The 13,800-nt window shown below is 34.3% G+C and overlaps 1 protein-coding gene across 5 annotated transcripts in view; it reads right to left on the reverse strand.

Moving 5' to 3' along the window:
* The window catches only part of LOC138712457 (serine-rich adhesin for platelets-like), an 80,638-nt gene extending 67,147 nt beyond the window's left edge, over positions 1-13,491 (reverse strand). For 4 of the 5 annotated variants that reach the window (XM_069844285.1, XM_069844283.1, XM_069844287.1 and 1 more), the window contains exons 1-7: positions 13,341-13,441; positions 12,053-12,227; positions 7,308-7,916; positions 4,723-4,872; positions 2,237-2,339; positions 981-1,139; positions 57-112 (exon numbers count right to left, since the gene is read on the reverse strand). In XM_069844285.1, coding sequence (XP_069700386.1) covers positions 57-112; positions 981-1,139; positions 2,237-2,339; positions 4,723-4,872; positions 7,308-7,916; positions 12,053-12,211 — 1,236 coding nt within the window. In that variant the 5' untranslated portion in view covers positions 12,212-12,227; positions 13,341-13,441. Of the gene's footprint in view, positions 1-56; positions 113-980; positions 1,140-2,236; positions 2,340-4,722; positions 4,873-7,307; positions 7,917-12,052; positions 12,228-13,340 lie in introns of all 5 variants that reach the window. The other variant, XM_069844284.1, reaches the window with a different exon arrangement.
* Positions 13,492-13,800: the final 309 nt, after the last annotated feature.

Raw genomic sequence — 13,800 nt, forward strand, 5'->3', positions numbered from 1 at the left:
TTTTAAGGTCAGATCCTACCACTAAAATATTCATCCTATTCTTTTCATTTCCTTACCTGTGAACTTCCCGTCCTCAATGTACTTGTGACACTCTCCAATTGAGTTGGTGCTCCTGGAATACAAAAAATATAATCTGTGATAACTAGTGACAATAATAAAACTGAACCAAAGATCTTTTATGGGACACATCTTTTCAATAAATTGTCAGCTATTGAATTTATAATAGGAGAACTCATCTGCATCTACTCAAATAATTTTTCGGAGAGAATAAACTTCACTACATGCATACAAACATATCGTTCATGGAGCAATGTTTTCTCTTTCATGTCCTGTGAAATCAATCGGAAACCAGAAAGAAACTTGCACAAATGTGAATCGAATATGTTAAAATTTATCTTCTTGGAAAAGGTTTTTTTTTCTCTAACAATTCATTTCAAATGTACAGTACTAGAAACAAAATATGGGCCGACTCTTAGTCGAAAATCGCCTTGTATGTAAATAAGAAGATTTAAACATGTGTTCCACTATTGCCTAACTACAAGCACTGCACATGCGCACGGTGTTGTATGTGGAACTTTGACAAAATTTTTACCGATACTTGATATGTTAAATAGATTGATTTTGCATGTTTTTGCATATTTCTGGTTTGATTTTGCATATATCAGACTTTTTTGTGCATATATATCCTGGCCCTAGTGATCAGTAAACTTATAATTATAATGAACAATATGTAGACCTAATTAAATAATTTGTAACTTTGAAATTTAAGCTTAAGTAGTTAGTGGAACACGTCAATAGATTCTGATCTTCCATTGATTTCATTTCTGGGATAAGGAAAAACAAAAGCTACTGAGATGGTTGAAAGCTCTTAAGATTGTTATCTTGACATATTGGCTGTCCTTGCATTAGAGGTGGTCCTGTTTTGCCTGTAGCCATTAGTTCTGGTGGTGTTGAAATTGATGAGGGACGTGATGAATCACCTTGTGGTTGTATTTGTGGAGAAGTGTGCTGTTGCTGAAGTAATGGTTTATTATCTTTCTGTGTATGAAGAAATCCCTGTACCATGGCTGAACTTGGCAGATCAACTTTTTCTCCTTGATGTTTTGGAGAGTTACTACTTTCCAGAAGTGTCGCTGAACCTGCAGATTAACAAGTCTCAATTAGTAATTGAAATATAAAACTCTAAGTTGTTTAACACTGAATCCAGTATTTAGTTCTGTGTAGTTTAAAATGTATATCAAAATGCAGACATTGATTAGACAACAACGAATTTATACAATTTTCTTTAACAGAAGAAAATATAAAATTTCATACACAGTATTTGCTCATAATATACAGCATGTCACAAGTACAATTGTCCCAAGTGGTCTAAAGATAACCCAAGTATCAAGTGTTCAAAACTGATTGTGAACAACGGATTTTCCATATGCAGAAAATCTAAATGACTGCTTCTTCTACGAAAGTAAAGCTGGGATTCCTATGTCACAATGAGCTTGTGGCATATAAAGAACCTTATGACATTCTATTAATTTTATGAATATTGCAAATAAGATTTCCAATACCCTTTGTATCGTCTACCTACAGTGCCTGTTTTCTTTTACCAGTGCAGATAGTTCTACCTTATTGTATTTATAATAAAGAACATACGAAAATTCTTCTGCTAGTTCTCATCTCGACTATTTCCTAACGGATTATAAAGTATTTAGCCTTACAGATGCTCATAACTGAGATATGGAATTCAATCAGAATATACAGAATGAAACAAATTCAAAATCCAGAGCATTAGCAAAAAAAAACTATCCCTTTATGGAAAAATATGTTAAATGAATTGTCTTTTCAGTTGCCTAATTTACAGACATTTCATAATTACACCAATGCCATTAAAAAAAATACTGCAGCTTAAGAGAGTTGATTCTGGCAACAAGAGCTGTTCCAGGCTGTAATCAGTATTTTTCATTTCACCATAACTTCCAAGGCAAATCATTATCCATTCAGCATCCTAATGATCCTGATATATAGTACCGGTATGTAGAATGCTCTTTTCCAACATGAAAGCTGGTTGATGCATGTGCTAACCTCATTACCTCCTCCTTCTAGTTCTGAGGTCGACAAAACATGTGAGCTCACCATCTGTATGCCTTAATAACGTGTATAGAGATATCTTATTATTTAGTTACATGTCCCTGTCTCCATTATTTTAACATAACAATTTTTCTAAAAATTCACGAATACTTACAGGGATTATATGGACCATTTACACTCTTCACGGCATTTTGGTAGACAGCAGCTGTGTACACTTGAAAAAATTCCCTCTTTTTCATGTGGTCACCTAAGTTAACCTGTGAAAATAATAATAATAATAATAATAATAATAATAATAATAATAATAATAATATTTATTTATTATTTATTGAATTTCCAAGTTTATTGAACCCATATTTTACCTGAAGGTATATTATGGCTGATTGATTGATGATGATGATGATGATGATGATGATGATGATGATGATGATGATGATAATAATAAATCGTCGCCTGAATGCAAGAACTAGGTAACTTGATTTTTCATATTTTGTGACATCGCCTATTTACTTATTTATTGCGCTACGGAATATGTCTCTTTTTTTTTTCTACCTATTTCTTATATTGGAAAATAGATGTCGCTGGTAACGTTCGATCAGTTACCTAGATCCTGGATTACATTTTGTGCGATTTTTGCTATGCTATAAAAGAGGTAACTAAAAAACGCAAATTTCGAGTTACCTAGTTCTTGCATTCAGACGACGAAATTACAGGCTGACACTAGATATAACAATTGAAGTGATGTCGTAATTTTAAATAGGAAATGACAACAATACAATCAAAACTAAAAAGAGCATAAAGTTCACATCTGCTATTATGAACAGACGTGACGAAAAATCTAGGCCACATAAACAAAACAAAATAAAAATAAAAGAATTTAGATTGTTTTATCACTCTATGTGAAGAAAAGCAACTTCCTCAACAAAAAAGTGTAATTGTGTGCACTTGTATGGCAGAGGTGTATGATGATTATGATTATGATTATGATGATGACAATAATAATAATAATAATAATAATAATAATAATAATAATAATAATAATAATAATAAATGTCATATCACTATATCATATTAGGACACAAACGGCAAACCGACGCTGTAAAGCACCTCGACATTTCCCCCGTTAAAGTAAGTACAGTGCATATCCCTTTCAGTTCTTCGGTAAAAAATCTTGGCATTCACATGGATAATAATCTCAACTGGGACATGCAAATCACAGAAACCTGCAGAAAAGTATATTCTATTATTCATGTGCTAAAAAGGATAAATGTTCATCTTCCCTCTTGCTTAAAAAAGTCCCTTGTGCAGACCCTTGTATTTCCCTATTTTGACTATGCTGACATTTTACTGACTGACCTTTCCAGCGACAACAAAATGAAACTTCAACGTGCTCATAATTTGTGTGTACGTTTTGTAAGCAATGTTCGTAAATATGATCATATTACCCCATCCCTGGAAGCAATAGGTTGGCTTAAACTAGATAAGAAAAGAAATTTACATTCACTTCTCTTTCTCTTCGAAATCTTGAACTCTTCTATTCCTTCGTACCTGTCGTCTCGCTTCACTTACCTTTCTTCCCACCACAATCTGAACACACGCTCTCGCCATGAAACAATACTAACAATACCATCCCATCGCACCTCTTCATACTCATCCTCTTTCACAATAGCCCTGCCAAGACTCTGGAACTCGCTACCTGCTAGCATCAGGGACTGTCGAAATAAAATTCAATTCAAACGCAAACTTACTAGGCACTTGGTCAGTAATTGAGACTCGTTCAGACATTGTTTCTTGTAAATAGTTCTTTTAATCTACCACAAAATATCTCAATATCCGGTAATTTCATCACTATAGAATTTTGTTATTGTAGGTTTAATTTGTAATTTAGTAAATACAAAAATATTCTTTGTTCTTAACTTCTATGATAAAATGTCTAGCTTTCATTAATCAGGTATTCTTGTCGTACTTTAATTTTTATTGTAATTGTAATTGTAAATTTAATATTAATTGTAATCTTATTGTTCATGTTATAGTTGTAATCCCCTGGTAGAGGGGCAGAGAAGGCCTGACGGCCTTATCTCTACCAGGTTAAATAAATAAATCTAAATAAATCTAATCTAAATAAATCTATACACTGATTTGGACCATTGGTTGATCCATTCGGGTCTCAATTGTCTAATAGCCATTTTAGAGGTCTCTCTTGTCATCTTACTTCTCTAGGTTAATAATATTTAATTATTCTCCCCTTGTAAGCTAAAAACCCATCACGAAAGAAATTAAAAAGTATTTTCCATATTCTTTTGGGCCTATGTCAATAATTCCAACCAGATAATAATGGTAGCAAGAAGTATTATATCATAGGACATGTGATTCTGTTTATTTTTTGCAGCTGTGTGAGGTATAGAAATTTGATGTCCTCACATCACACGTCTTTCAATTCAGAATGAACCTTCTATTGCCACAAAGAGAATAAAACTTATTTTCAAATGAGGATTGGTAAAAAAAAATTACCTCAAACATTTTTAACCTTCAAACTAACATATTCCTCCACAATCATTCATTATTAATGCATAACAAAGGTGAGAAAAAGTATTAAAAAGTCACAACAGTTGTCTCTTAATATAGTAATTTTGTACTTACAATGATCCAATCATAGATTCGATTAAGAGAGGTGGGAGAGGACTGCTCCTGTTGTAACAGCTGATCTAGTTTCTGCCGAACAGTGTCCCAAAATATCGAAGGACTGGCTGATGGAGATGGAAGTGCACCATTCAGAACGGATTCTGAAGTCTGCAACATATTATACTACTATATCACTCTTATTTGTTTCTGTTCAGGTTCACAAAAGTGATCACACGCTTTCTTCGTTTTTATTATTAATTTGTAAGAATAAAGGGTTATATATTTAGTTGATCACTAGGGCCAGGAAGTTCATGCATTTGCACATATTTTTCCATTAACTGTAATTAATTGCAGATTAACTATCTTCACGAATTAACAAAATTTAAGCTTATCAAACCAAATTTTATGTTGCATATATTTGCATATTTTGGTTTCTATTTATAAATGCATAATATTTCATGATATTTATATTATTCTAGCATATTTTCATGTTTAAGCTCATTAAAGTTGATTTTATGTTGCATAAAAATGCATAGATCGGATTTCAAAAATAAATGAAAACATCATATGCTTCGAAAACATATTATGTCTTTCACGTGTTAAATTTTATATTAGCTTGTTCACATGTTTCGATCTGCTATTGGCCATCTTCAGAACTGGTTGTTGCTGGTCTTGGCGCCTTTTGTTTTATTTCCTGTGGGGGTGTGTTTGTGTAGTGTAATGTGGAGTCAAAGAGTGTGTTCTGAAATTGAGTTGTGTGTTGAGAATTTCATTTGGATGTGTTTTTGTGTGTCTGTATATTTCGTATTGTTCTAGTGTGTTTAGTTTCTGGCTTTCTGGTTGGATGTGTAGAATTTCCATGTCTGTGTTCATGTCTCTGTAGGTGTGGTTAGCATTTGTGATGTGTTCTGCATATGTGGAAGTGTTTTGTAATTTTGTTATGGCTGTAATGTGTTCTTTGTAACTTGTTTGAAATGATCTGCCTGTCTGTCCTATGTACAAGTTGTTGCATGTGTTACATTTTGAGTTTGTATACGCCTGTGTGATTGTATTTGTTTGTTTGTGTTGTTTGTGTGTTGAGATGTTTTTGTAGAGTATTATTTGTTCTGTATGCTATGTTGTAATTTAATTTCTTGAATGAGGTTGCAATCTTGGGTATGTTTTTGTTTTCGCATGTTAGTGTGATGTATTTTTTGTGTTCTTGTGTTTGTGTTGTATTCTTATGTTTTGTCTTTCGTATTAGGTTGTCTATTATGTTGGGGTTGTATTCGTTTTCTTGTGCTATGTATTTGATTGTGTTTAGCTCTTCTTTGTAATCATGTTGGTTCATTGGTAATCAAGAAGTATCACATGCTCTTTTTGAAAAGTGGTACTGAGTGAAATTCTTATAATTATTTTTACTTGTGCCACTCTCAACAAAAAATGTAATCACTGATGCACGGTGAAAATATCGACAATAACAACACAGTCGCACATCCAACCCTTTCGCAAGTCAGCACAAAACTGTAGGCACGCCAAGATCTCCTGCGTCACCTGTTAATTTCGCCACCCCTTCCTTCTCTGATTGGATTAGGTACCGTTAACTCCACGCTACTTTACTCACCTGCCCGCCCGCCATCTAGTCGCATGAATTTACATTAATTTATGCACTTAAAATACAACATAAAATCGCTTTATGATAACATATATATCCCTCAAATTATTACAAGAGGAGAAATATTACTTTCACGATCATTTATATCAAATACCATCATGTCTACATAGTAATTTATTCATCAATGACACTTGCATCCCACATGTTGCAATTTTTTCTCCTTGGTCCATATATATACACAAGTTCCGAATTTTTTCAACCAAGAACACGTGTTCTCCAGAGAGACTGCTGAGGATTCAAGATTCAACAAAGAAGATGAACAACATGAAGAAGAATAACAACATGTACAACAAGGACATAGAAGAACAGAATACCACCACATGAAGAGAGAGAAGAAGAGAGGAGAGAGAGAGAGGAGGGAAAGGAATAGGTAATTTATTCCCAAGCAGGTAATTTTTTTTCCCTCACATCGCAGTTCCCCCCCCCATATTACCCATAGTTCCCACTGTCCCCTAGTGACTTGGGGTGGGGATGGCAAGGGGGGTACCGTGTTCTAACATTTTCCCGTATCTTTTTGAAAATTGGTATTGAGTGAAATTCTTATAATTATTATTACTTGTGCCGCTCTCAACAAAAAATGTAATCACTGACTAACTTTACAACTTCTTCACTGTGTTAACTTTTTAGGAAATTACCTGGCTGACTAGTTTCGAAGTGATATTCTTCACTAGCCTTTGGACAATGAAGAATGAAAGTTGTTGTTGTTTTCTAATGCCAGGCGTTTGACAATAAAGTTATTTGACCTCTTGCACTCCAATATTTTTCAAAGATATTATCATGACCAGCCAATGAAGCACAGATTTTGAATGAAGAATGAAAGTAGTAACTTGTCTTCATTTACAAAATAAATGTTGAAAGGGTTGATCATGCGAACTCTGAACCTTGATGCAGAAACAAATCTAATCCTACCGAACCTCATTACTATGTAAAAAATAATAAGGATACTTACCTTAGCACTCTGTCTGGCTTCTCCATCAAGAGCTGCATCCACTATTCCATCTTTATCAAGTGAAGCTGCTGGTGGCACTTCAACATTTTCTTTGCGAGTTTCTGACAGCGCCTTAGTATCCTCTTCTGAATGCAATTTGGATACGTTGGGACTATCCTTTGGAGTTAATGATAACACAGCAATTTCTTCTTCTGTAGTCAATACAGATTTCTTAACAAATTCGTCTGAGCATAATGTAGTAGCCATTTTGCCATTCTCTTCCGAAGACAATGTAGATAATTTGTCACTGCTGTTTGCATCTAATGCAGATGCTGTGCTATCCTCCACATTAGCTGCGATCTTATTTTTTTCCTCATTACTTGCACTGGGTACTTTTTCATCTTCAGATGCTTCTGACAACACTTCTTCTGAGAGCGGTGCAGACACACTGCCTTCTTCACCAAGAGCTGCATTACACATTTTAGTTTCACTATCGAGTTTTGATGTAATCAAATTAAAGCTCTCTTCTGTGAACATCTTTATTTTGTCTGAAGGAATTACTTCTGAAGCACAAGAGTCATCGCCTCTTTCTGGTTCAGATATCTTCTCTCCTTCGGTACTCTTCACCTCCTTTACATAAAACAATTTCAACAAATAATTTGTGAATATAAAACTTCTACATAGTATAAGGTCATTAAAAACTCACTTAAAATTAAAATGTTTAAACATTATAAATATTATAATAGTATTTATTAGCTGTCGTTATAGCAAAAGCTAATGACATTGTCAAATTACATGTGTGAAATTATCGTGCAAAATTAAAAATTATTCTATTACAACACTAAACATAAAACAAAATGTTCACAAATATTCCTTTGAGTTTACAATTGAGAGTCAAGATTATCAAAAATAGGCTAATATCTAGATGAAAATTGTAACACACTGATCACAAATATTATTTGATTTGCTTCGTTTATATACAATAAAACAAGAATTAACTTAACAATTTATGAGAATTTCCTAATATATTACAAAATAATAATACAATTCAGAGAAAGAAACCTAAAAAAATATCTACAGCTTGATTTTCTGATTCAAAATATTCTTGTACAGAATAGAATGGGTTTCTAAGAAGCCACGTTTTCACTTTGACTTTGAATTTGTCAAGTGACACTTCCTGTGCTTCCTGTGGTAACATGTTGAACATTCTACAGCCCAACATATTAGGACTACTTTTAACTTTGGATAGTCTGAGATAGGAAAAAATATAGCTTTATTGGGCAAACAAAGGGCGTTTTCCATTTGAAACCATGCCCCGAATAAGGATCTCAGCTCCAATTCTATTCTATTGAGAAATTTAAGGAAAACTAACTGGAGCTAGATCTGTCTTCCACAACGAACGAACTTCGGCTTTGGAATTTCAACTTAATGTAGTTGCTATAGCTACCGACAGATGTCCCCATACGACAGAGAAACTATCATAGATTCCTATTCCACTAATAACTCGTTTTCGACGATTGTGGCGCTTTGATCCCTATTAGGGGCAAGGCTTCATTTATTACTTTTTGCATTTCCATAGTTATCATTTTGTTTATTAAAACAAACATTAATGATTTTACTAGTAGGCTACTGCTATAAGAATTTTAAAGTTTCAAGTCATGGATCTACGTTTGAGTGTTAAGATACAGCTGGTATTGTAAGAGCAATAGGAGTCTTTGTAAAGACCTGAGGAAAGTTACGATACTTAATAATTCAGGCCCATATTCAAATCGTAATTAAGGGCATTTAATAAGGAGGTTTGATGAAACTGGTTCTGTTGCTGATAAGAAGAAATTTGGAAGATCAAAGGTAATCAACGATGTCATTGCTGCTGAGATGCTTGCAAGTAATGAAATAAGTAGAAATAATTAGGCCTAGTATGGAATTAGCAGTGTTGATCAGATATCCAGGCATCTTCATATGAGTTACAGTATAGTTCGAAAAATTCTACGAAAAAAATCTTAGCTTGTATCCATGTAAGCTAAAACCAATGTTCACACTCAAAGTGACAAGCAGAAAAGATATGATTTTGCTTTATTTGTGCTAGCAGAGATTCATATTAATAATCATTGGTTGGACAAAGTATCCTCAGCTAATAGAGATTATAAAGAATGGACACTCCGCGTCAGTGCCTTTGATGTAGATGGACTGATTTCAATGACCTTCAAGCCAGCTAAAGCGTAAGATTCTGCTTTCTCCCTAGAGTTGGCGCTGACATCACACCAGCTAGCAGTCGACACAGCGGAAATATAACACACATAATTAATACATCTAGGTACATTATGTACTCAAATAAAATAAATTGGATCCATAAAATAATAAATCCGTCATTAACTTTATAATGAGAGTTGAGACGTTGACCCCAACAACAATTAAAATATGTAATGATTTCATAGTACTGAAAATGGAAAAAAAAAACTCTTACAAGAAGTAAAACCATATACCTATATTATATTATATACAAATATTAAACGAATTCGATATTTAATTTTATAATGTATTATATTATTTTATAATATAATGTATTATATCTGAAATTATATCAAACAACATTATACCTAACGAACAGCATTGAACCTAACATGGAGTAGCTCGCCAAGTTAGGAAAACTGAGCTAACCCTAGCCAAGGGTAGGAGGCCTGTGCCCTTCATGGGACATATTGGGCTATTTCATTCATTCATTAGTTAAGCGACTAGAATTTCGACTTTTCATTCTAAGTGGAATTTATGGTGCATAAAAATTGAATTGTTTTTCTATTATTATTAGTAGTAGTACAGAGCAGCTGGCTACGGACTGAAAGGTCCGGGGTTCGATCCCAGGTGGTGACAGGATTTTTTTCTCTTTGCCAAACTTTCAGAACAGCCCCGAGGTTCACTCAGCCTCCTATAAAATTGAGTACCGGGTCTTTCCCGGGGGTAAAAGGCGGTCAGAGCGTGGTGCCAACCACACCACCTCATTCTAGTGCCAAGGTCATGGAAAGCATGGGGCTCTACTTCCATGCACCCCAAGTGCCTTCATGGCATGTTACGGGGATACCTTTACCTTTTTTATTATATCTGAAATATAAAATATTATTATTACAACTAGTTTGTCACTGAGAAATAAGGAAAAGCTGTTAATTGAATTTATTTGAAGCAAAGCGTAACTGGATTATGCAATAAGGTAGGTGATGTTTGGATCCTGTGTCTCAACTCAATTCTCAATTATTATCTTAGCGTATGCTCGATTACACTACCTCTAGCGCTTGAAAGTGGAACTAACCGCTGGCTCACAGAGAAACAAAACACAGGAAAATTCGCTCAGTGTCCATTCTTTATAATCTCTATTCGCTGGTTTCCTGGACAGACTAAGCAAATGTCATTCTTCCTGGTGAAGTTAACATGTATAATTTTACTGCAGAATTTGGTATGAAAATAGCTTCCAGATTTTAATTCCACAAAGTCTTCGTGATTTAAAAGTCACTATATAGTGTGGTTTCATTTCACAATTCATTATTGGTCCATATTTCTACGAAGAAGACAACAATGGAATAATAGAGATTGTCATATTAAATGGGGAGTGCTACTGCAGTATGCTACAGAACTTCGTCACCCCTAGACTGAGAAATCACAACTTGGAAAACATACTTTCCATGCAAGATGGCACACTGCCCCATGCCTACACCTCTGCAAAACAACTCATTACACGGATCTTTGGCTATCAGGTCATCAACAGGCATTTTCCAACAATATGATCTCAATTCGGCCAACTTCTGGTTACAGGGTTATCTTAAAGAATGAGTTTTCGTGGCACATCCAACCACCCTACAGATACTCTCCTCTCGCAAGAAATTGGGAAAATTCCGAGACATTAATCGGCAAAATGCTGTGCATGATGTCGCAGAAAGAATGTTCTTGTTGAATCAGGAAATGGCTGACATAATACTATGTTTCATAAAAATAGATATTGGTTGGTCATTTCTACCACACACAGTATTGCAATTTCTCTGTCCCTACGAATGTTTAACCCAATTTTTCTAATATTATAGGTTAGTCACCTTTCGCGCTGAGACCTTTAATTATTGTAGTAGTCAGAGAAGTCCACAAAAGGTAGGGGATAATAAGGAGTAACTGCTCCTATTGAGAAGTATTTTTCTTTCTTTTTTTTTTTTTTCACGACTATGGGCGGGCCTATTTTTTTATGTGCGTCGGTTTCTTTACAATAATCAGGGAAGAAAGTGTTGAAATTCATGTCTTCACCAACTTGTGAGGTTGCCATAGTACAAAGAATAACGGAAATACGATTACAATCAAATATAACATGATAAGAAATCAGGAATTTTACAATATATAGTGATCAATATAAAATTAATGCGGTAAAAGGATACAGAAAATGGTACTAGAAAGGTATCTCAGAATGTCGAATAAAGATGATGTCATAGAATGTAAATTGATAACTTCATTGATTCAATAGCTACATCTTTAATGACGTACAGAAAAAAATAGGCTTAACACCATGGCAATCGAGGAAGTGTTTTGTCTCTATTCAGCTGAAAACATGCAAGCATCCTGGGTGACGGCGATGTAGTTTATAAAGAACGAAATGGTTAAGCCAAGATCTCAGAACCAAATATCTAAATCATTTGTCAGATCTTGGACTACTGTCCCTGCAAAGTAGGCTACCCTCAGAAACTAATATTTCTAATAAGATAAACAAATGCCCCAATAAATAAAATTTCAAAACGTACCTCTTTTCCAGTCTCGTTCTGTTGTGTACATGAGCTATTCTTTAACAATTCTGTCTTTCCTAAACATGACAACACCCAACACATCTGTTCTTCCAATGCCTGAATACGCAACTGCATATGTTGCAGTTGCGAGTGTTGGACTTCATGTAGCCCTGACATTCTTCATGAAGATTTACTGAAAGACAATGAAAATATACATGCATTTCTTCGGTGTGTGTTCTGCAGAATATAAAAATATGAAAGAGTTCGTTGTTAGAATAAAAGCTAAGGCAGGTTCGCGTATTTTAATAACTTTTTCATACTAATAAGTGGGAGAAGCTGTAGCCTACACCATTTGTTTGGAGAATAGTTTTATTTATACAAACTTCAATATGGGTACACCACTTTGCAGAATGAAAAAATACCTGAGTATCATCTATTTTCTTATACAAATACCAATTTTTATCGTTTGATAGGAGTTGCATAAGCTACTATTAAGCCCAAAACGTACTATGTCGTCTTTGCAGCGCAACCAACCTTTGCATAATCTATTCCAGAATGCGATTAAATGCGCTGCCCTACAATAGTGTATTGCTCAAAAAATCATTCCAAGCATTTAGATAAAAGAGAATAATTGAGAAGAATGGAGAGTGTCAGATGACAACATATTGATAGATTAATGAGATCTGTGAGCACTATACAGGGTGTAACAAATTTTGCGCTTGCAATTTGTTAGCCTACAAATGAAAATTTGATCGGTTACCAAATAGCCCTAACTGTACTCAGTATGTCATAGTTTGGTGCAATTAACATAAGGTTCGAGTTTTAATTAGTATTAAATGCTCTTTTCGTTATATTATGTTCACATGTACATGGATTCCGTTATCATTTAGCTTTAGCATTCTGTATCACTCTACAACTCGTAAGTACGTTTTGTATAAGTTGGAAAGCTGTTCCAATTAGATACCGGTACGTAAAAGTGTAAAGATAAAAATTCAGACTCTCACACTTTATTTCTTGGTATTGCGCAATTTCAACCAAACTTTGGTATTGCGCAATTTAAACCAATCTTCTATCATTTTCATTACCAGAATCTTACTTTCACAACAGCCCATATTTTGATCATGAAGGTTATGCAGCTCTTCACTTTTACTCTCCAATTATGTTCTTGATGGACAGAAGTGTACCGGTAACTCGTTCTATTTTCATTAATTTATTCAGACCATATGACTACTTCGATGAATGATTAACAATTGACAAACATAACTGGATTTACAACTGGATATTCAAATAAATTGTGATTTCTTACATAACTACGTTCCCTAAAACACACATGCCACGATTAAATTAAGTCAATCAACAATGCCGAACACAGCCATTTCATAACTTACATTCCACTTAGAAATTCGGGGATCCCCTCCCAACTGAACTCATAATACGTCACATTCACAGTGTCGCCGTGTCCCACCCAACTGTCATAATAGTGTTGCCAACATGATATATTTAGCTAATCAACTAAGAACCCATCATCCATAATTGGTTAAGCATGAACTGTCGCTAGATTACAAATTAAATATAAACACCATCAAACAAATAATCTAATCTGCATCATACCTTGCATCTAGTGTAAATTAAGAGTTAGCTGTGATTATAGGTTAGCTGCTGGCACTATAACTTATTATTATGTTGGAGATATGCATTCTCTTCGCCGCTTCTGTTTACGCAATTGTTTTATAGTAAAATCAGAATAACCAACTTCGCCAACATTT

This window comes from Periplaneta americana, chromosome 13 (genome assembly GCF_040183065.1).
Source record: "Periplaneta americana isolate PAMFEO1 chromosome 13, P.americana_PAMFEO1_priV1, whole genome shotgun sequence".
NCBI lineage: Eukaryota > Metazoa > Arthropoda > Insecta > Blattodea > Blattidae > Periplaneta > Periplaneta americana.